This window comes from Heloderma suspectum, chromosome 2 (genome assembly GCF_057233095.1).
Source record: "Heloderma suspectum isolate Gila_16-S chromosome 2, 16-S_ref, whole genome shotgun sequence".
In the NCBI taxonomy this organism is placed as follows: domain Eukaryota; kingdom Metazoa; phylum Chordata; class Lepidosauria; order Squamata; family Helodermatidae; genus Heloderma; species Heloderma suspectum.
Window position 1 is genome coordinate 53,634,532 of NC_139459.1, and position 21,683 is coordinate 53,656,214.

At 43.2% G+C, this 21,683-nt stretch overlaps 1 protein-coding gene across 1 annotated transcript in view; it reads left to right on the top strand.

Annotated features, from left to right (window-relative positions):
• Positions 1-21,683, top strand: part of VCAN (versican) — a 193,032-nt gene that overhangs the window by 33,208 nt on the left and 138,141 nt on the right. The window contains exon 3 of the mRNA XM_084833608.1: positions 10,150-10,527. Coding sequence (XP_084689734.1) covers positions 10,150-10,527 — 378 coding nt within the window. The remainder of the gene's footprint in view (positions 1-10,149; positions 10,528-21,683) is intronic.

The window sequence follows — 21,683 nt, forward strand, 5'->3', positions numbered from 1 at the left end:
ACGTAAGCACAGGGACCCCAATTCCATTTGGGATCCTAGCATGGGGGAGTACAGGGACTTGAACCCTTTTCCTGGGTGGCAGTCCTGACCTGGATCGGGGCCCACTGTGCCTGATCCATTTGTTTTAAAGGCTCCATTACCGCAAAGAAGCTAAGATGGAGCTGCACACATTCCTGCCTTTGAAGCAATGTGTGGTTTAGGTCTTATTAGCCATGACTGCTAAATGGATTCTTATGTTCAGAAGCCATGTGACTCTGACAGTAGATGATAGATAGACAGGTAGATACCACAGACGAACAAGAAAGGGAAGCCTTCATACCTTGCTCATGAGATTTCAGAGGCACATGGTTGGCTTTTATTTGAAAGAGAATAGTGAACTGGGTGGACCTTGGGTCTGTTCCAGCAAGTCAATACTAGGACCACAATACATTGATATGTGCTTGTCAAACATGACAATCTATGCATAGGTGTAGTGTCTTCCATGTAGAAATTTCACCCTCAATGAAGAGCCTTTGCTGTGCATCACCAATAAAACAGGGAATGCATTGCCCCCCAAAAGGACAAAACAGGACATAGATCTGCATAAAATCTCTACATGCTAATTTACACGTAACTATAATTTATATGTATAGATGCAAATTTAGAAATAATACTTGTGATTTAAATAGAAATACAATGCATCTCACCATAGTGGGGAAGACTCTGACATGGTGTCCTATGTGCTGCCCTGCTGCTAACTAGGTCCTTAACTTTAAACCGGAGTTGGAGTGGACAGCCCTTCAAAGAGAGGATCCCTTCAAACAAAGCATTGTACTGTGCAGTGTAGGAGACACACAGCCACCCTACAATGCCATCATCTGGAACTATGGACATTCTGTTCCAGCAGCAACATCAGCAAACTCTTGCAAAACACTGCATTTGGTTAGCAATACAGTAAAATGTTATAATGGCACTGGAGGCAGAAAGCCGGGGATGTGAATGTTTACAATCATTGCACCAGTGTTGAATTTCCTGTTTTAAATGTTTTTACTTAAGCTGCAATCTTGAAGTATTCTACTCATGAGTAATCTACTTAAAGACACTGGGAAAACCCACAAGTATTTTGTAGGACTTAGAGAGTTCTCTTCTGTTTAGTCTATTGATCTTAATACATCGCATATCATAACCACTCTTTGTTCTGGATGCTGGCAGTTTTGATCTCATCGTGAAGCATATGCTGTCAGGCTATTGATAATTCCCACAAAGTATAGTATTTTTCTCTCATGTAAATACAATCAGTTACAAGCTGGTTTATTCATTTACTCAGTCATGCTGACTGTGTTTCTTAGCAATGGTGTCAATTCCCACAGGAGCATTCTTTCCTGTGGGATTCATGGCTCTCACCCTATATGACCACAAACGGATAGCCCCTGAACAGTTCTACCCAATTTAATAGGGCTATTCTGGTAAGGTTGCTAGGTCGCAAATCTTAACAGCTCTATTTGCAAATGGGAATGCAGCTAAGGCTATTCACATTCTGCTCCTCCCAGAGGTCATGTCCAGCTTCCCACTTAACTGATGGACCAAATTGGATTTTCATGTTGCCCCACAAGAGGGTCTGAGGGTTAACAACAGTATCGGAGGTGCAGTGACACAGTTTGGTAGCTATGAGCTCTGGAACTGTTCAAGGGACAGGACAGTTCTCTGAGTTGCAATCTGGCATCCCGATATTCTGGAATAAGTTAGTTGTGGAGTGAACACAGTCCTAAGCCTTCAGCCTTTCCAACTGTTGGCTATGGAATTGCGAACACACATAGTTGATCATGAGGCTGGCTTGCATATGCAGATTGCTTGGATCACAGCCTTATATTTATTATGACTACTATAATATAGTGCTTCAGATGGGAAAAAAATGCTGCACAGCTGGAGTGCAATAATTCTAGGGTCATAGCAAAAGTCACGTTAACCATTCCTAGGAAAACCTTTGTTTCCTCTCCATCCCAGAGCAAATGTTTTATTCTTAGGGGAGTTTCAAAAGTATAGAATAGTTTTGCCATTGATAAGAAGATGAGGTTCAACAACACAGGCGTTGAACCCAGAGGGCCAGAGGCTGGGTCCTCCGAACAAGGAAGGCTGGAATTCTGATGAGGGTCAAAAAGGAGAACAGTCTACCTCTGAGCTCCAGGAAGCGTGGTGTACAATTTATAGCTTTTCCTTGGGATCCCTGCCTATATAGCCACCTCCCTTTAAATTAATTAAACAGCTCAACAGCCCTTATGACTGCCTAGCAACTGGATACATTAGCTGTCATGGTGGAGGACAATTACCACATTTTTAAGAGGTGATTGTTCTGCAGTATGTTCTATCTATGCATGTTAAAGAAAGAGTGGGATCCTTGAGCTCCCTCAATGATATGGTAGAGAATTCATAGCTAAAGTTGGAAATGGTTAGTGTATGGCCTTATCTTTACCAGTCTATAATGTAGTGTTAATAAATAAATGGAAAAAGAATTCCATTGATAAGCATGTTACAGTATAGAGTAACTCATCGGGTATATTATGTCATGGTGTCTTTTAAGGTATGAATACTAATGTGAATGTAGTTACTGAACACTACCATATCTACAGCTATTATTGGCAAGGTTCATTGATGGTGAAAAATAAATACTACAAAAAACTTATTTATTTATTTATATTTATTTATTTCATTTCTATACCGCCCAATAGCCAAAGCTCTCTGGGCGGTTCACAAAAATTAAAACCAAGGAGCACACAATAAAACAATATAAAATATATAAAACATTAAAACCACAGTATAACAATACAACCAGACTAAAACCAGAATAAAACCTAGATACTTCATAAGTATTCCTGGCTTGCCTTAGGGGACATATGTTGTAGTTTCTCCCTCATTTCACATCAACATAGCTGTGTGTACGTTTCAACATGTACACTCTTAAACGTTGGATCAAAGGCCTATCTAGTCCAGCATTATGTTCCCACCATGCCCAAGTAGATGCCTATGGAAACCTCACAAGTGGGACATCAGTGCAATAGCATCCTCCCGCGTGTGTTCCCCAGTAACTGGGGTACAGAGGCATACTGCCTCTGATATCTGATACTCTGATACTCTGGAAGTAATATATGGCCATCATGACTAGTAGCCATGGATAGATTTATCATCCATGAATTTGTCTAATCCCCTTTTAAAGCCATTCAAGTTGGTGGCCATCACTACATATTGTGGATGTAAACTGCATAGCTGCTTTTCCCTGTCCTGAATCTCCAACCATTCAGCATCATTGGACAACCCCAGGTTCTAGTATTAGGAGACAGGGAGGAAAAGCCCTATCCACCTTCACCATACCATGCATAATTTTATATATGTGCATCATGTCCCCCTTCTTTGCCTTCCCCTCCTAAACTAAGAAGCCTCAAATGCAGTAACCTTTCCTCACAGAGGAGTTGCACGACGTCCACTCTGGATTTTATTTTCATTGTCCAGCTACCATGAAACTAGCTTTTCTACAAAGAATGGCTCTTCCGAGGCACCTTTACAGGTGCACTCCCAGCCTTTGTCTTCAGTGCAGTGCTTTTCAGCAGCTGAAAACTTTGATTCACTACCTGACAGACCAATTCCCTTGGTTTCCTTCCAGATGTATCCCTATCCGGGGTCTCTACAGTTCTTGGCCAGCTTTCCAAGCTTACCTCCCTGCAGCTGTCTGGTGGGTCTTTCTTCCTGAGCTTCTCGCATAGTTTTTATCAGTATTCCCACTTGGCTCAGTAGTGCTTCCAGAAAGATGATAAACTCCACATTACTGTGAAGCTGCGGCCTGCTTGTACTTATCTTGCTCTCAGAAAGCTCAGTTACATCTGGGCTGCGCCACTGCTGAAACAGCAGCAGTTCACGTGCTTCTGTTCCTCGCTCCCTCAGGCATTGTGATTTAAATTCTTAGTCCTACTGGCCTTGCTAGGAACCCCTTCCAGAAAGCATTTTGAAATTGTCATGTTCTTCTTCAAATTAGGGTCACTGCTTGTGCATTGCCAAAAAGGAGAAAAGAGATCACCCAAAAAAGACACAAAAGAGGATACCAGTTCGCATAATATTTCTATATTTAAAATGAATATGTGAAAATTTTGAACTGCTAACTGTAATTTAAATAGAAATACAATATATCTCACCATTGTGGAGAACACTGATGACGTGATCTCTGTGTATATTCAGTCTGCTGTTCAGGTGCTAACTGTTGATGGGCAACTTCAAGGCCTCTGCACTCCCGCCCTCCTTACACTTGTTTGACTTTATACCACACTTGGACTGGACACCTCATCAAACAGAGGACACTTTCAAACAGATGATTGGCCTCTGCCAGATCCCCCAAATAGAGGACTGTCTTCTGTGAAGTAGGACACCTGGCTACCCTAGTTCAAATATGACCATTGTCTGTCAAGAGTCCTGAAGCAGCTTTAGAGTAAGTGTGCTTCCAGACAGACGGCTTTTAGCGCTTCCAGTCTAAGGACAATGTGCAGGTATTTCGTCCTCTCCTCCTGAATGGATTTTCTGTAGTAAGAAAAAAGATGGAAAAAGTGGAGAGGAAATATGGGAGGGTTACAAATGGAATATGACATCATCTGGACACACACACACACACATGTGTGGACATGCACACACATAAAACCTTGTGAATGAGGCAGGATGATTGCACAAAAGAAGTATTCTCTGAAAGCTCCCTTACTTCGGTGATAATATCTGTCAGAGATAGATGCGTATTGTATGTGTGTACAGTAAAGTTTGCACACATCTTTAGACACAGGAATAATTTGTGTGACTGAATACATGTCTTTGCAAAGCCTTAACCTCTTGTTAGATATATGAGCTGTCCCTTAATATTTCCATTCCCTTATATCTTGCTCTAAAAGCTTAAGCAGGAGTGCTTCTGTGCTGGCTGAAAACTAATTTGACCAATTTTATGCAACTTGGCTAAGGTTTCCTTTCTCATTGTAAGTCAACAACTGACATACTTTACATTTGTACATGTTAACACAATGAACATGTATACACAAAAAAAGAAAAAAAAACATTCCCCTCACTCTCCCGGAAAGATGGCAACTGGCCCTAAGTTCAACATATCTTTTAGGCACGCTAATTTTGCTTCAGAATTACATCCATGGTACCTGTGGAAGGCTAAGCAGATAAAATGGCTGCTTCAGCAGAAAGGGGCAACAAATCATTCCTCAATAAGTAGTGTGGACTGCTACAGGAAATTACTGATTTGGAAAGAAGCACAAATATAATGACTCAGTATTCTGTTCACCGCCCTCCTCCAATTACATGTTTCAGCTGATTGTTCTACAAGTTAAAACAGAAAGTGCTCCTAAGGGGAAAACTGTATTGGGATGTATGTATCATTAGAAATAGTTAAATTAGGGAGGTTCACATGACACCCCTCCCCCCAATCACACCTTGAAAGAATGGGGGAGCGAGGTTGCAGGGCTGCATCTGCTAACCTTGCCCCTGCTGCTGATGTGCACTGCTGCCCCCAGTGAAAGCCCCACCTTCTACATAGAATCATAGAATAGTAGTGTTGGAAGGGGCCTACAAGGCCATCGAGTCCAGCCCCCTGCTCAATGCAGGAATCTAAGTCAGAGCATCCCTGACAGATGGCTGTCCAGCCTCATCTTGAATGCCTCCAGTGTGAGAGAGCCCACTACCTCCCTAGGTAATTGGTTCCATTGTTGTATTGCTTTAGCAGTCAGGACGTTTTTCCTGATGTTCATCCGGAATCTGGCTTCCTGTAACTTGAGCCCATTATTCTGTGTCCTGAACTCTGGAATGATCGAGAAGAGATCCTGGCCTTCCTTTCTGTGACAACCTTTCAAGTACTTGAAGAGCGCTATCATATCTCCCCTCAGTCTTCTCTTCTCAAGGCTTAACATGCCCAGTTCTTTCAGCCTCTCTTCATAGGAGAGTCCCCTGATCATCTTTGTTGCCCTCCTCTGAACCCTCTCCAGCTTGTCTGCATCCTTTTTAAAATGTGGTGCCCAGAACTGGACACAGTACTCCAGATGAGGCCTAACCAGTGCTGAGTAGATGGGAACTAGTACTTCCCGGGATTTGGAAGCTGTGCTTCATGTTTGGCTGCATGGGAAAGTGAGAAGGAGCTTGGCCCAATCAGGGTCTTTCCACACATGGAGGAGCAGTTAATATACATGTGTACATAGTAGCATATACCTTTTCCCTACGTGGATGGCAGGCGGGGACTGTGGCTGTGGCCCACGGCAAGGGAAGGGCTAACTTGTGCAATCCCTCCTCACACATTCTTTCAATGTATGGCTGGGGTTTTCTGAACACCCCTTTTTTCTCTTTCTATTTCAGTTGGAGTTCTAGACTGGAAAAGAAATGGCTTGTGTAATTGTGGAGGCTACATTTTATGACAATGGTTTTTAGATAACCACTTGTGCTTGCTAATCAAAGTTACCAGCTGATCTGGGTAATCAAGGTTACTGAAGATAGAAAGAACATGAAACAGCAGTCATTACCAGGGGATACAGACAAAGCAACTAAAATAACAAAGCAACTAAACAGCAATACAGTCAGGCAGATGCAGGATCCCTGAGGGATGCGACTAACTGCAGTAAGAATCTATATTTCTTAGAAAGCAATTGGCAAAACAGGATGCATATTCTTTTATGTTTATTAAACATTTCAGCTTCCACCTTCGTCATGTTATGGAAGCTGAAACATTTGATAAAAATTAAAGAATATACATTTATTCCTGTTTTTTCAATTGCTTCATATATATGTATATCACACACACAAACTGGACCATGTTTGACATACTAATGGAATCATTATTAGCACTGTACAATCTCAGCAGTCTCTTATTTCATTTTTTCTTCACTCGGTGGATGAAGGGTCCTCTGTAATCGACTTTGTCATTCCATCCCTGCATGTTTAATTTTCTTCCTTCTCACCCACATATATTAGTCCAATAAAATATATCTTCTTGATTTACACTATACGTCTCAGCATATAAAAGAGAAAGGACATATTAACAACTGACACTAAAACAGTTAAATAACTTTTCTGTATAGACAGTGTTCATTTCTCATTTTGCACTGTTGGCAGCCAGTTAGTTTACATATATTTATGTTTCTTAGTTGTTTGGAATTAATACATTCACATTTTTGAAAAGATTTTAACAGAGTAAGGGTACAGCTCACTTTTGAATCCAAGGTTGTCCACCTACATGAAATAACAATGATGGATTAAGGGTTGGTATACAGTGTTAGCAAACATGACGTTCTGTCTCCAGACATGCTGCAAATAGGTTAGATGAACAGTAGCCAGCATTACCCTTAAGGATATTTTATTGTTGGATGGAAACATTTGCTGTAAAGTGTTTGCAGCTGGAGATATACAAAACTGTGGTATGCATCATTTAATCAAACAGGGACCATCCATGTGCTTCACTTCCTATTTGATTTCTCCCTCCTCCCCACAAATCCTGAAAGATGTTTTATTTCAGTGATATGGTAAGCTCTGACTTTGGAAAGGAAATAATTAAAAGGGAATGACTAACAGCCTGAAGTATTTTTCCTGGAAAGAAAGGAAAAGTGGCAGTTTCCTCTAGATACATGATAAAAATAAATTAACTCTTGCTTAGAATTAAAGATCATTTATTCTTCTCTAACCCAAACCAACCTCAACAATATTCTTGGTCTACAAATGTTATTGGCTAAGAGGTCAGGGCCACAGTATCTGTTCATTTGCTTGAGCAAAATTCTCTTCATATCTTACACTTATATCTTGAATTTGTGTAGTATCAGCAGGGCCCAAACATTGAGGGCAAGATACTTTACTTGGACCCAGAGCTCCAATGGGGGCCCAGCCTTGGCTGCAAGCCCATTACTGTGAGGGACGACATTGAAGCAAAATCGTACAGCATACTTGAGAGTGTTTATACAAACTTATTTCCCTGGATCTATATGTGGTATTTAGATCTTGTGAGCAAGGCTGGCCCAAGACATTTTGCAGCCTGAGGCAAAGGACAAGATGGTGCCCCTCCTGCATTCCATGTACAGAAGCCAAATGAAACTGGCAGTTGTGTCTTACTTCAACACTGGTGACAGGATTGTGCCCTTCACCACACCTGGGGGCAGCAGGTCAGCTCTGTCTTCCAACACCTTGCAACTTCTCCCCACCCCCAGCATATGCCACCCAAGGCAGTTGCCTCACTCTGCCAAATGGCAGGGCCAGCCTTGCTTGTGCGATTTGCTGGAACCAATCACAAGCAATTTTAGAACAGAAGAGGCAACTTTCTGAACAGTGAGCGGCTGGCCTAGTCTTTTCCATAGAACAGAGAGAAAGGGTGGGGAGAGGGAGTTTAAATGTTTATATAGGAAATTCTAGAGCATGTAGTTTCAGAGACAGAGAGGACTAGACTACCCTATATGACATGCTGTCTCAAAAACTATACTTCCCAAAGATCTAGTGTTCCATCTAGCATATTCTGTGTACAGGCAAGAGCAGCCAACAGGCTGTGACAGCAGGAGGGAATGACAATTGGCATAATAATTTGAATTGCATTGAGCCAGTGCTGCTGAAAAGATTTACAGGTCTCAGAATGTATGTAAGCAATGAGTTAGGTCTCTGGTCTCCAGAGTGCATAGGAGAACTGACACTACATCTCAGGATCTGGGAACAGTGTCTAAAGAGCATTTGTCAGTGCACTCGTGTGTAATTAATATGCATACATGCTATACTGCAGCATTCCACAACCTGGTGTCCTCCAGATGCTTTTGATTTCAATTCCCATCAGTTCCAGGCAGCATTTTCAGTGTTCAGGAATGCTGGGAATTGTATTCTACAACATCTGGAGGGCACCAGGATAGGGAAAGCTGCCAAACTGCGATGTCTGCCCCAAAATAAAAATTAGGCAGCTAGACACTTAAGAAGCTTAAACAAAGGGATCAAAAAATGCCAAAGTAGACTAAGTGTGCCATCCTATGCTGGCTGGGGCATGCTGGGAGTTGTAGGCTTTTTCTCTTTCTAAACATGCATAGTATGGCACCCTAAGCGATCTTCCGATTCACATTTAGTAGAAGGAGCAGGGGCCCATGTTACAAATTTATACCAGGCTAGCTTTTCATGGTGGGGAAGAGGGCCCACAGTGCCAGTTTGTACTGGGCTCAGAGTTGGGTGCTGAATTTTAGTGGTGTTGATATTGTGCTTTCTTTTACTGGCAATGTGAGGGGTTGTGTGTGTTCAGATGAATCCTCTCCCATGTTACAAGCACACACAAGGGAGTCATGGGGCTGTGTGGGCTAGTTAGGGTGGCCACATTTGAATCACCAAAAAAGAGGACAAGCATCACCAAAGAAGAGGACAAAAGAGGACAGTGATTTGCATAACATTTGCATATGCTGAATTACAGGTATAGATGTAAATTTAGAAATAGTAATTATAATTTAAATAGAAATAAAGAACATCTCACCCTGCTGTCTTCTGTGACCAGGTGACCTATATGCCTGCCTGTTCAGTCTGCTGTCTGGGTGTTAACTGTTGATGGGAAACAGTTCTTATGGTTCTTTATCTTTAAACTGGAATTGGACAGAACAGCCTTTCAAATAGAGGGCACCTTCAAGTAGAGGACGATCTTCTGTAAAAGAGGACACCTGGCCACCATAGGGCTAGTCTTGCCTCCTGGAACCAATGCACCCAAAGGTCACATCTCCTCCTGGCATTTCAAGAAGATTTTAATCACTCTAACACAATCTTTCTCCCCCTTCTGAAGAGAGTTTGTGTTAGGACTGACCAGCAGTGAGAGTGAAATACACATTTTTCTGGAACGTTCATAATATATTTGTTTTCTAAGTTCTGTGATGGAATTTGGTTTAAAGCTCGAACCAGAACATCATAATGCAGCCTTGCCCCAACCTGGTGCCATCCAAATATGTTCTACACCTTCCAGCATTCCCCAGACTGCATGTAGTCCAACACATCTGAAAGGCACCAGGCTGGCAAAGGTTCTGTACTTCATATCTATCAGCTCCTGCTCACTTACACTACTGGTGGAGCTCTGAGGTGCGCTAATAGAAAGGGTCTTGTTGTTTCTGGTCATGTAGATCAGCTTTTGCTGGCTGTCTAATATGGTATTTTCTCTTCCAGTTAAGGTGGAAAAAAGCCCACCGGTGAAGGGCTCGCTTGCTGGAAGAGCCATCCTCCCATGTTTCTTTTCGACCTTGCCGACTCTGCCTCCTAGTTACTACAACACGGCTGAATTTCTCCGTATTAAGTGGTCAAAGATTGAACAGGACAAAGGCGGAAAAGATCTAAGAGAAACCACAGTTTTGGTGGCCCAAAATGGGAATATCAAGATAGGGCAAGGCTATAAAGGGAGAGTGTCCGTTCCAACCCACCCAGAAGACATTGGGGATGCATCATTGACTATGGTGAAACTGCGGGCAAGTGACGCTGGGGTTTACCGCTGTGATGTCATGTACGGAATAGAAGATACCCAAGACATTGTCTCACTGGCTGTAGATGGTAAGATTCCATTTGCTGTATTTGTGCATCTCCTAACTGCAAAGCCAATCAGCTATTAGTTTAAAAGGAACTGCCATGTTTAATACCCTTTTCCCATTTGCCAACAAGATACTGTTATGTCATGATTCTGTTCTCCCTACCTCTTCTGTTCATCTCATTTCACAGGGGGAACAATCTGTGGAGAGGATGGAGTGTGGTGGGGCAGCCCCCCACCCATTCTCCTAAGTGGACGGCCAGAGAGTCCCATTGCCATAGCCAGTATTCACACCACTCACATCTCTACCTCTGCTGGCAACCTGGTGGAGAGGCACTTAGCGCTTCTTATTAGGCCAGATTTGACTGCAAGCCTCCAGTTGCTGATCTGTATTATACAGGTTCCCTCAACCCTGTTCTTTCTGCTATTCCTTCCTAGCTATTTAGTTTCTTTTTAAATTTATATTCCTTTTAAATAGAGATGGTGCAATTTTTTCCCCATGATTTACAGGAAGCCCATATATTCACTGAATGTGAACCCTTTCTCTCATGATGCCAGGGTAATTCTTTTCTGCCTTACCATTTCATGATAATTCTTGGTATTCCCAGTTTAGATTCCTTTGAGACCTAAGACTGCTACTGTCTTTATTTCAAGATTAGAGCTGATGATGTAATAATGCTGTAACCTCTCACCAGAAGAGATCAGGAATTGGAGTTGGAATGACATCCTTTGCCCAAGCCCTTCACTCTCCTCAGCCTTAAACACAGTTAAATATTACTTGAGCCCAGTTTTTTAAACCATTAACCCTCTTAACCAGGATTTGATATCAAAGTTTGAGGCTGTTGGTTAAGAGAGAGCCTTAGTTAGTATTAACTACAGGTAACATCAGTGCATTTCAGTATTATTAATGCAGGCAGGGGATGGGTTGAGGAAATGTATGTCCAAGAGGACAGGGGTTACAGGGGAAACTTTTCCCTGCCCAACCCTTAACACCGGTTAAGAAATTGCCAGGAATTACACCTCACCATCACAGTAGCCTTCATATATTATGGTGGCAAATTCTTTGTATTACATACAGAAATAATGAGTTTAAAAGTCAATACAGGCTACAACATCTCCCCCAACTCTCCACCCACAACAAAAATGAAATGTGGCCATTTTTACTGTCATAACACTGTAACCAGGATTAAAGCTACATGCCCTGAAGCCTGTACACAGCCACACCAAATATTAACGCTCGTTCTGCAGTCATCATGTGTATAATGCAATCCAGATCTTACATAAACAGACATTTAAAAGGGCTCAGGGTGACCCACATCACAGGTACCTGGAAGCAAGGAAGACTGGAGTAAAGTAAACCAAGCAAGCTTCTTGCAATTGGGAAGGCTAAAAATAATGAACAACGTTTAGGATCTTTCCTTTCATGCTGCTGGCAAATATTGCCAGGCTGATTCTTCCCAGTTCTGGTTGAGGTCTCAGTGTATGCAATGAGGAAATCGCAAATGAGCTCCTTGAACAGGCACAGATAGTTCTGTATTTTTTTTCCAGTGCCCCTGCACAGTTCATTTTCTAACTTCTAAGCCCTGCCCAATGGGCATCTCCCCACCCCTCTTCCTTGCATGGTTTCCCTTGCCACTGCTCTCTAGCCACTGTTCTGGGTCCATCCCACAAAAGAGATGTATAGGAACCAGGACTGTGTCCAGTGGTAAATATTGAAGCGGAGGCTCTCATAAGTGGAGCCCCCATGGCCATGCCCCCAAGGAGAGTCCAAAAATGCAGGCTACCATTTTGATCCATATCAACAAATCACCTCTAGCTGTTTTCATCTCCATCATGAGCAGGTCTTTCATAAATCTAATGAGTCTAAATTACCTATTCAACACCAGACCACCTCCAAAGTACAACAGGGATAGGTCACATCTATATGTTATTGCTGGGAAATCCCCCCGCCCCCAGATTGCAGCTAAATTCAGAGGGAATAGAGAAGCCTGGTGGTGGGGTGGGTGGGGGGCAGAAGACATCATTGTCCCTGCTAATCAAAAAGTCCTGGTGCTTCGACCATGCAAGCCCTGGCTTCACTACAACACTGATGGGCCCAGTTCAGACGACACACTGGGCTCATGCCAGGTGACATTTTGAATATGCAACCCGAATTTCAGTGTTCCTGTGTTGTATGGACCAGGCCACCAAGGGTTATTTGAGGGTTAAGCAACCTTTGCATAACCCTATAGCAAACCAAGGGTTATGCGAACTCCAAGCAGGGCTTGCATATTCAAGGACGATCTGTGGCTCATCAGGAGTTAAATAACCCCCAGTGAGCCTGGCATGCCATGCAAACTGGGTCAGTGTGTCATGAAAGACAGTCAAAATCAAATACAAGCTGGGAACTTTCCCCTTGTTTTTCTTAACCAAATATGCAATGATGCTGTTTGCATACACAAAGGAAATAGCATACCTCCTTCACAATCATAAGAGAAGCATTACTAGCCACAAATGATAAACTAGCCTTCCCAGTTTCATCAGACTAGCTGAAATGTGGTGGCACTTTTTAAATACTACAAAAGGTACTTTTCTGTTTCCTTTGTGTTCCAGCTGCTAATGATTTGAGGTTATGTAGCATGCAATCATGTTTTTACGTTTTATTCTTCAGGCAGGAGGGTTGGAAAGCATATAGTCTACCCTCCACATGGTGGTTTTGCATCCTTTTTAATATGGCCCTGCACAGTTGATCAGAGCAATGGGAGTTATCAGAAAGAAAACAGGCAAGGCTATCAAGGTGAAAACACAGTAGAACAGCTCCTCTCTAGTGGGGAGAAGAATACAGATGGCAGATGGCAAATCTCACTAGTGAGCATTATAATTCAAAAGTGTATCTATCAGTGCCATGACTCGGATGATATCCTCAAAATAAAAATTGATCCCTACTATTGCAAATTGGTCAACTATAATGGTATAGTAACTATATTAATATTGTAGCCTTAACTCTGTTTGCATTCATAAAGGAAATATCATATCTTCTTCACCACAATAATAGGGAAAACATAGGGAAAAACCACAAATATTTATCAAGCTTGACTTTGGTTTCGAAAAAACCTGGCTCAAAGATTTTCAAGATTTCAGGGGAAAGCTGTGTTTCCAAATGTTGGGACAATTAGGGGCTGTTCTCATGACATGACAGTCCACTGTGGGTTATTTAACCCATGGTGACACTGCAGCATGTGTGGGCATGTGTGGCCACCATTTTGAATATACAACCTCCTCTTGGTGGTTATCGTGTGATGCGAACCTGATGAATGTGGTTTATGTGAGGGTTAAACAACCTATGGTCTATTTTAGGGTTATGCGAGGGTTGCTTAACCCCTGTGTAACCCATGCTTGCTGGGTTCACATGACACGACAACCCCCAAGCGGGGGTTGGTTATGCAATATGATGCCTGCAGGTGCTGTGGCTTGTTGTCCAAACCTGAGCTTAGTTTCAATCTCCATTCAGCTATGAAGCTCACTGAGTAAGTTTGGACCTGCTACTTACCTCACAAGGAGTTTGTGAAAATAAAGTATGAAAAACCTTGAGCACCTTGGATACTAATGTAAAAAATATATAAATCAAATTAAGGTTGGCTGACATAGGTACACTGAAAACAATGGGATAGTTCCAGGAAAGATGTTGGGCCAGTTCAGACACAACAATTGCTGTCTAATAACCATGGTTTATTAGGCTGAGAATGAGTCTTGTGCCCAAATGTTTTTCTTCCCCCACGCCCCCTTCCCTTCATTTGCACACTGGAATTGAAAACTTCTGGGGCTTGTGAAACCACATCTGATCCCAGTTTCATAAGCTGGTTAGTAAAAAGAGATTACACCACTGTTTCCCAGCTCACATGTAGCATGAAACTACGGTTTGACAAGCTCTGGAAGTGTACAAACAAAGGCAGGAGGGAAGAGGGAGGAGTGTGCAGGCATGGCTAATGAGACAAAGATTATTATGTCTAAACTGGCCTGATCTCTGCTTGCTATGATTAGCAAGCAGAGATAGGCAACTTGGTGCCCCCAGATATTTTGGACTACAACTCCCATCAGCCCCAACCAGCATGGGAATGGTCAGAGATCATGGGTGTTGTAGTCCAAACCATCACCAGGTGGCCTACCCTTGGAATAGAGTTTTACACACACACACACACACACACCCCTCGCAAGATAAACTTGCCTTCGAAGGCATGTAATAAATCAAGTGCAAAATCTGACCATAGCCTTGTCCACATGGATTGTGGATCTATGTGGACAATAGATCTAAGGGAGTGTGCAAAAAATGATGGCAAATACTACCTCTCTTCCTTGTTACATTCTCCCTTAGATGTACTGAGAATCAAACTGTCTCTCTTCTCCCCCCCAGCATCAATTTGCAGGGCAGCTTGGCCGACTTTTCCATGTTATTTCCAGTTGCTTTTGTAAACCAACGTTGCCCTGACATGAGTTGCAACACTCAATATGTCATTCAAGCCAAGTAGGACACAAAATCAAAAGGCATCTCCCTTGGAAAATGTAAGACCTTCAGCACAGCTTCAAAAGATTTGTGCAGGTCGAGACTACCAGTGGGTGGCAGGTGACATCTTTATATGTAGCTTTTTTTCTCTTTTACAACCTCATTAACTCAGGGTGTTAGCAATAGATCAACCTTTTCTGTGTCTCCCTGACTAATGTGGGGGACAGGGTTGTTTTCATGGATATCAGCCTGTTTGTTTGGATTTCATTCAGCAGCAAGCTGGAAGAATTAAGTTTAAAGAGAGAACGTCGGGGTTGGGAGGGGTGGGGAGTGATCTTCCTTAGTTCATTTCCATGGGGTTTGCACAGGATTCTGGTGGATTCTGACTCCCTTCTTCGCTGCTGGAGAATTTTAGCACAGTCCACTGGGAATGTTTTTCATTAAGTAATAAGAGCTGTGCAGGAGCACATCATTTCTGTTGAGTTTGTGCAGGAGAGGTTTTGAACGTAACGTGTTTCTTGCATACTAGGAGAATCAGTTAATCTAGGGGTACAAAGCTCAACTCACTCCAAGATCCTCTTTGAGGTTTTTTTCTTTTCTTTTAGGATGCAATCCTATATGCAATTTCACAGGGAGTAATTCCAGTTGAACTCAATGGGACTTAATTTCTGGGTAGACATGTATACCAAGGAGCTGGCTGGGCTCTGCTCAGTGGGAGAGGGTGCTTGGGCACAATTGTGTCAACTGCCCGAGTCATCTCTGCATCCACAGAGCAACCTGAGCGTCGACAGGAGCACCAGGCATACCAGCAGGAAAATCCCCCAGAGCCCTCTGGAATCCATCAGAATCCATTAGCCTCTGGGGGCAGACCATTGTAATAGGTCCCCCACCCTTGCAGAGGGGAAAGGCTGCCGAGAGTCTAAACCTCAGTAGGAAGTGATCCAACAATGATAAGGGGACAGATGTTAATTCCCCTATTTTCAGATCACCATCTTTCTGCCCAGTTGAGAAAACCAGATCAAGCATGTGTCCTTTTACATGCGTTGGGCCAATGACATGTTGGGGCAGCCCCATGGTTGTCATGGAGGCCATGAAGTCCTGAACCGCCCCAGATACTGCGGCCTAGGCATAGAAGTTGAGATCCCCCAGAACCATCATCCTAGGGGTCCTTAACACCAAGTCCAAAAACACCTCTGTAAGCTCAGGCAGGGAGTCTGATGGGCAGCGGGGTAGGCAGGACACCAGCAGAATCCCTAATCTCTCCCAGGTACCCAACACAACGTACAGACACTCAAGAACTACACTCAAATGAACAGGAAGCCTAGAGAGGGAGATTGAATTCCTATAGACCACAGCAACCCCCCCTCCCCTACACTCGAGTCAGTGTTGGTGCTGCACTGAGCACCCAGGAGGGCACAGCTGGGAAAGAGTAACCCTTCCCAGTTTCCCAACCCAGGTGTTAGTAATACATACCAGGTCGGCCCCCCCATCCACAGTCAAATCATGGACTGTGGATAAGTCCATGTTTTATTTTGGACTGACCTAGCATTCAGCAGCAGCAGCACCAGATGCAAGGGCAAGCTGGTAAGGCCACGAGGAATGATCTGGCTGGGGGAAGAACCAGAAGAGGGGATAGCCATAAGGTGTCTTGTCCCTCTTCTCCCCCGCTGGCCTGCTAATTCCCCAATGCCATACCTCCCCCTACCCATGACCACAGTTATGGTGGCACACTCCCCCCACCCCTAAGTTACCCAATGTATTTCCCAGGCACATATTAAAAATGTTAAAATGTAAAACAATATAAAAGAGAGACCAACAGCTAAGAACGAGCAGGTGAAGATCTGCATTTTCCCCTTTCTTCTTGTTCTTTGAAGCTGTGCATATATGTACATAGGCTCTCCTCACCAGCAGGAGACCTGATCACACAGGTTCCCTGCTGGTGGGGAGAGCTCATGCTCATACAGCTGTACATGCATCGGTCCCTTGTTGATGTCCTACACAATGTGTAGACATTAGATGGACATGGTAGGTGGTGTGGTTCCACTGTCCCCTCGCCATGTTGGCTATATACATGGAGGCAGTGCCATCCCCAGGTTTTAGAGGGCCCTTGGGCAAGACATCCTCAGTGGCCCCTCAGTGAGTCAACTTTCTCACTGCCATTGTCTTTCTCACTGCCATTGTCTTTCTCACTGCCATTGTCTCTTGCTCCTCATCCTCTTTCTCATCATTGCTACCACTTGCTTGCTTGACAGGCAGAAAGTCAGTGAGCAAGTAGGCAGCAGCATCTGCTCCCCCTCCATCTCATCTCCACTGTAGTCTGGGCCAGAGTGGAAGGCAGGTGAACAAGCAGGTTGCAATGCTGGAGGAGGAGGAGGAGGAGGAGAGCAACTCCAAGAGGCTCTGACAGTGGGCCCCTGCTGGATTGTGGCCCCTTGGTAGGTTTCCAACCATGCCTACCCTTGACACTGGCCCTGCTATACACATAAGCATCCTTTTTTTCTCCATCATATAGCTTTACTTGCAACCCCTCATTTTCTCTTTTTGTCACCTTCAAACATATTTCTGTACCTTATCTCTGTCTTCATGGGATGCCAATCTGAAGACTGCCAACTTTTGGTGGGGCCTTTGGGAGACAGTGCCTGGGGATACCAGTGGAATGGAGGGAGCTGAAAATCCCCCATGAATAGACAGAATACCTCACATGGCCCTTTACATATTTTCAAATTTTGGTAACCTTATTGACATTGGAACATAGGCACGTGATTTGTTACTAAAGTTGTCCGATTGTTTACCAGCCACTAAGGATGGGAGAACCAAAGCTGGTTGAATTCACTGAGATCCTCTGAACTTCCATTCATAACCTATTTAGTCCCACTCCTGTTCTCATTTGCGATCTGTTCTTTTCGGTTCATTTAAATGGGAAAAGTGCGCATTTCTGTGCGCATTTCTCAAAAGTGCACAATTTTCCCCATTGACTAAAGTATGAAAATGTTTTCTTAATGTGCACTTTAATGTCCACATTTTTCAAAATGCCATTTTTTAAAAAACCTGATTGCAAGTTTGGAAATTTGTGAATATTTCTCGAGAAAATGCGTTCCGGTTCACATTTGGGATTACAAGTGGGGAAAGTTTGAAGGATTTCCAAACTGAAATGAAATTCTCGTACATCCCTACCAGCCCCTGCACTTGTCTCTGTAACAGCAGTTTGATCTGCAGACATTATCAGATGCTGCTGCTTATCTCAGGGCTGTGAAAAGCCTCACCTGCTGATTTCTGTAGATCAAGCAGCTAATAAAGGCACAGAAGCAGCCCAAGCCAAATTTCATCTAGTAAACTGGCAACACTGTTTCTCACTACCTCATTGTCTGCCTCACCACAGTACTGGCTTTGTGAACATCTCTCATTGCAGTTTATTTTTGGTGCATTTCAATGGATAAATATCTCCAAAACTAAAGGCCATTTTTTAACATGGGGCTAGCTAAACTCCCTGGCAAAGTTGATCAGAGCAAGCATAATATGTACCAATAAAGAGAAACCTTTTCAAAATTATTGTGAGAAAATATGTGGTCATTAATAAGTATAGCAAAGGAAGATAATGGTTGCATTAATTTACTTTGATCCAGAAAGAAAATTATACTTATCTGCAAAATTGAAAAACTTTCCTAAGACAAGTGAATGAGGTCCCATGCAATAATGAAATGGAGAATCTCACAGCATTCAGTGGCTGCAGTAAACAGGGATTTTATAATGCTTAGGAGTTTTAGTGTATTATTAAGCAATATAAGAGCATCAAAATAAATAAATAAACATCTGCAGACTCTGTCTGAGGCTTAGGAGATTAAAACCCAAGGCTTCTGTTATTTCCATTGGAGGTAAAGAAAGGGTGAGGCAAAATCTGCAGGCCAAGTTCTGTCACATTAAAACATCAATTTTGAGGGGGGGGGGGTTGTGCGTGGGGAGGGCGGAGTCCTTGTGTCTGTTTTTTATATGAATTCCACCACAGGACTGAACAAATAAAGAAACTGAGGAGCAAGCTACAGCAGTACAACAGTTTTGCTGAAATTCAGGCAGACAAGATTAATATAAATTCCGGCAAAAGAGCCAAGAACCATTCCAGGGAAAGTGATATTAATGTGCCTGAGTTTTGTTAAATCTTGTAAGGACTCTGGGAAATCTATCTTGTTTTATGTTACTTTTGTGGTAACATAAAACTGAGCCTTTGGGATAGAACACAGCTGAAATTCTAAACGTTATAAACGCAAATTAAATATTATCACAAAATGTGAAGTTAGGGATGTGCAAACTCAGCCTGTCTGGATTCTCCGGACGCCCGCCCAGCCCCTGCCCCCACTGGCTGGTCCCTGGATCAAGCTCGACGCAAATGACGGCCGCTACGCCATTTGCGTGGCTGCCTTTTTCGTGATAGGGTACATAAATACGTAGCGGCTGCCATTTGCGCCCCTGCTTTTTGCCGTGATAGGCTACATAAGTATTTATGTAGCCTATCATGCTAAAGCAGCCACGCAAATGGCGGCCACTACGATGGCTGCCATTTGCGGCTGCAGCAGCCTGGTAGCAGCCGGGAGACCAGCCGGAGGAGCTGGAGCCGCTGCCGGAGCTGCATCCGCCACCAGGTAAGCTCCATCCTTGGGGTGGCCCGTGGGGTGGCCTCACTGGAGTCCATGGCGGAACTCTCTGACATCCCTACTGCTAATAAAACTGTCATATTACAGTGGCGTGCTAATCAATGAATGGTTTTATTGGTACATATTATGCCTGCTCTGATCATCTTTGCCAGGGAGTTTAGCTAGCTCCCATGTTAAAAAATGGCCTTTAGTTTGGAGATATTTATCCATTGAAATGCACCAAAAATAAACTGCAATGAGAGATGATCACAAAGCCAGTACTGTGGTGAGGCAGACAATGAGGCAGTAAGAAACAGTGTTTTCATGTGAAGTATTCTGCCTATTCATGAGGCTTTTCAGCTCCGTGATCCCCTCTGTGCTTCTCCTGCCCTGCATTGGATAGGTGGTTGCCTCCGGGTTTGGAGGAATGCATAGGATTGTACCCCAAAAAGGGTATTTTATGGGTAAAATCCGATGTCACATCAGTGGACTTCCACTTGCACAATGATTATAAAAATTCTATAGAAATGGTAAGCATCTTACAGTGAATTACTGCATGCATATATCCTAATTGAGAATGCCTAAATTCTGTTGATTTCAATAGGATTTGGATTGCAATCTGGAGCCCAGTTAATCATGTTGAAATGTTTATTTGAATTAGAACACTTTAGGTAATGCATATAATCTGTGCCACAAGGTTATTGAAAGGATGTGCATGCAACAGTGATGAAAGAATACAGAAGAAAAGACACTGGGCCACATTCTGACTTTGTTATCCTGAAGTAAGGCCACAATTCATCATCTACCTACTCTGGAGCAGCTCCTTTCATTTTGCAGGGGTGGGCAAGGTGTGGCTGTCCAGATGTTAGACTGCAACTCCCATCAGCCCCTAGACAGCATTGCCTATTGCAATTATCCCATGGAATGGGATAATTTTGTAGGCATACCTGTACTCCTTTTCCTTTTGGAGATGTACTGACTATTTGTATTCAGTCCCTGAAGCCACATAGTTATCTGTGCATATTCCATACTAATCCCCTGAAAGTCTATGCAGCAGATTTAGAAACTGCATGGTCATGGCAGGCAGCAGACACTTCATCCTGAAAAGATGTACAAATCACAAACAATATGTGATTTGTGATTCTGCGGAGCTGCCGGCCGGTTCCGAAGCACCAGTGATACGGCCGCCATACCATTTGCGTCTGCAGTCAATCCCCTTCAGCCAGCAATACGGCATGGTGGCCATATCGCTGGCACTCCAGAGCCAGAGGATCCAGCTGAAGAGGATTCCACGGGGAGGTGGAGGTAAGTGTTCCGTTCTGCCACGGACTCCGGGGGTCCATGGCGGAATTCTCCGCCATCCCTACTTTTTGTGCTGAACTGGCATGCCTAGAAATTAACCTCTAATGGATTACAGGCTTATAAAACAAATCTTCAAAATCTCATGGATTCTTTTAGATGTCAGATCCATGTATTAATGTTTGGTGTATATGGTAACAACTACAACTACTATTATTAACTATTCAAACAGCCTTTAGTTACAGTGTGGGTTTTTCTAAAGAGAAGGGGTTACATTCAGTTAGCCCCTCCTGCTTATGGATAGAGTGGCCAAAAAAGATGACATGTGTCACAAAATAGAGGACAAAACAGGACACCAATTTGCATAAAATTTGCATGTGGTAATTGATACGTACAGATGCAAATTTATAAATAATTTTTATAATGTAAATAGAAATACAGTACATCTCACCATAGTGCAAAAAACTGTGACCAGGCAACCTGTGTGCCTGTCTGTTCAGTCTGCTGTTCAAGTGCTAACTGTTGATGGGCAACCGTTCTGGTTGTTTAGCTTTAAACCAGAATTAGACTAAGAAGCTAAAGCAGGGTCAGCCCTGGTTAGTACTTGGATGGGAGTCAGGCTTCCTGCATTGAGCAGGGAGTTGGACTTGCTGGTCTTGTAGGCCCCTTCCAACCCTATAATTCTATGAATATCTATAAGTCAAGGGCACGTTTAAATAGAGAACAGTCCCCTGTCAGCCGTTCAGATACAGGACTGTTCTCTGATAAAGAGGACACA